Source organism: Buceros rhinoceros, unplaced genomic scaffold, assembly GCF_000710305.1.
Source record: "Buceros rhinoceros silvestris isolate BGI_N320 unplaced genomic scaffold, ASM71030v1 scaffold16066, whole genome shotgun sequence".
Classification (NCBI taxonomy): domain Eukaryota; kingdom Metazoa; phylum Chordata; class Aves; order Bucerotiformes; family Bucerotidae; genus Buceros; species Buceros rhinoceros.
This window is the reverse complement of record NW_010415980.1, coordinates 9,889-12,329: the sequence shown is the minus strand read 5'-3', so window position 1 is coordinate 12,329 and position 2,441 is coordinate 9,889. Positions and strand designations below refer to the sequence as shown.

The 2,441-nt window shown below is 60.3% G+C and overlaps 1 protein-coding gene across 1 annotated transcript in view; it reads right to left on the bottom strand.

The window, feature by feature from the left end:
* Positions 1–309: 309 nt before the first annotated feature.
* The window catches only part of CD74 (CD74 molecule, major histocompatibility complex, class II invariant chain), a 4,473-nt gene continuing 2,341 nt past the window's right edge, over positions 310–2,441 (bottom strand). Inside the window, exons 3-9 of the mRNA XM_010137631.1 lie at positions 2,236–2,337; positions 2,100–2,161; positions 1,778–1,873; positions 1,452–1,545; positions 892–1,080; positions 466–543; positions 310–320 (exon numbers count right to left, since the gene is read on the bottom strand). Coding sequence (XP_010135933.1) covers positions 310–320; positions 466–543; positions 892–1,080; positions 1,452–1,545; positions 1,778–1,873; positions 2,100–2,161; positions 2,236–2,337 — 632 coding nt within the window. The remainder of the gene's footprint in view (positions 321–465; positions 544–891; positions 1,081–1,451; positions 1,546–1,777; positions 1,874–2,099; positions 2,162–2,235; positions 2,338–2,441) is intronic.

The window sequence follows — 2,441 nt, the reverse complement described above, 5'->3', positions numbered from 1 at the left end:
GAGTGAGCTCCGCGCCTGCGCTGCCTGGGTGCCGTGGGACGCCGATTTGAAATTCTCCACCCTGCTTTACCCGCCCTCAGAGGGGACACTTGGTCTCTAGTCCTGATCCCGGTGGCAGCTTAGCCCAGGCTGATGCCCTGCAGCAGGGGAAGGGTCACAGTTGATGCTTTGAGGGGCAGGGGCACGCAGCAATGCCCGCTGTTACTCGCCTTGGGAAAGCAGTGTAAGAGCAGAAATGAAATTCAGCAAAAAATTAAAACTGTGAGCTGGGATGCTGAAGAGGGGAGAGGCATCCACTGGCATCCTCTTCTACGCAGGTGCTGGAGGGGAAAGAGGAGAGGGTCAGGAAGATGGTTCTGCTTTTGCCGTGTCTCCTTCACCACCTCTGCCTCCCCCGCAGCACTTTGCTGCTGCCCTGGCTCTTGGGGGTAGTCCTGTCTCTCCCCCAGCACCCGGGGCTCTCACCTTTCTCTGCACCCAGCTTGAGCATGTCCACCCCGGAGAAGATCATCTCCTCTGGCTCCATGGGGACAGGAGTGGTTGCTGCAGAGGGAGAGCAGGATGTGGGTGCTGGACCCCCAGGGCTGCCCCATCACTCCCACCCTGTGGGGCAGTGGGGCAGGATCTGCACCTGCCCACTGAGCTGCGGGTCTGTGGGCAAGGGGGCCTTGGGGAGAACCTCGACTGCACGCCTTGGCTCTAGCTGCAGCTACGCAAGGAGGGCTGAGGGTTTTAGGGCCCCCTCCACCCTTAACACACAGGCACCAAAGAGGGGTGCAGATGCTCTGCAGCATGGGCACCCTCCTCTCCTCCCTAATCACAAGCAAGTTGGGGGGTAGCATGCACACATGCTGCTCGTTCCTCTCCTCCTGCCCCTCCCCGGCGACCTACCGGGGCAGTCCAGCTTCTCCCGAGTGGCAGTGCCCTCAATCCTGGTGCCATTTTTGTAGGAGCACCAGCAGTAGCCCGTGGCGGCAAAGCACTGCTTGGGCAGGTAGTCGCCGTTCTCATCGCACTGCGGGCGGAAGCGGCCCGGCTGCACACCCCTGGCACTGGCCTCTGCCTGGCACTTAGTTTGCACTAGGGCAATAAAAACAAAGGGGAGACTCCGTGAGCCCCCCGCTGACCCATAGCCACTGCAGGAGCTTTTCATCCAGGAGAAGTTAAATTCGGTTTACAAGGTGACCAAGCCACACCCCGGTGACCTTTCTAAAGCTCTGGGGCTCGCTAAGGGTTGGGTGCGGTGCTCCAGCTCTTCAGACGTGGGCTCATCCCAAGTGCGACGGCCACCAACCATGGATCAAAGAGGTCCGTGACCAGTCAGGAGACAGAGGGTTCAGTTGCCTTTTGGGTTGCTTTGGGAAGCCCCACGCTGGTACCTCCTGGTGGGTGGTAGCTCCCGAAGGGCCAGTCCTGACCCCCGCCAGCTCAGCAGCCCCCAGCCCTGATACCTTGCTCTGCTGGGATCGCTTTGTGCCCCTCCTCCGGCTTGGGGTTCTTGGCCATTTCGAACAGCAGCCACTTGTGCATCCAGGATTCAAAAGACTGCAACAAGGGGAACCAGCACATTAGCTGGCACAAGGTGGGGGTGCAACATGGGGCATCTGAGCCGTAAGCTCCAGCTTGGGCCAAGAAAGCATCACCAGCTTCCCTGGGGTGGGAGTAACCCAAGCCTGGCTCAAGCAGGAGTTTGTTTTTCCAGGTGGGGCCACCCCAGTCCCTCCCCAAAGCAGGTTGGTCCTGGAAGGGGAAGAGTAGGACAGTAGAAAACACTGACCTTCCAGTCTGCAGCACTCATGGTGCGCCTCAGTCTTTTCAGGTTGTCCATCATGTTGTCCTTCAGTTCTGGGAACATCTTCTTGGGGTCTGCTTGCTGCAGAGTGACCACCACGGTGAGACAGCACAAAGGAGAACAGGGCAGGGGGTGGTGAAGCTCTGCTTTTACCAGCCCGATGGACATTGCAGGAGGCCAGGAGCTCCCACCAACCTCTGAGCACCCCAAGAGATCCCCAGCCCAGTGAGCTGGGTGCAGAGGGTCCCATCACCTCCTGCAGCACAGGAGGCAGCTATGTGATCGGTGGAGGAGCAGGGGACCTTACCAGCAGCAGGTGCTTCACTTGGTCCTCAGTTTTGTTGCTGGGTGGGGGCATGTCCTTAAGAGAAAAGGCAAAGGGGCAGCGTGAGCCCGAGGGCTGGCAGGGAGCCCCGAGGGCAGCAGCCCGTGCCAGCAGCAGTGGGCATCTCTTACCAAGTCTACAGAGGGGGCAAGAGGCAGGACCCTCATGGCCAGGGGCGTGTTCACCATGGACATCTTCATCTTGCTCACTGGCTTGGCACCTGCCGAGGGAGGAATGGCATGAGGGGCACTGGGCTGGGTGCATGGGAGGAGCCCTCCCCTCTTCCCAGCCATCTCCCCACCACGCCGGTGGCCGTGGGGCTAC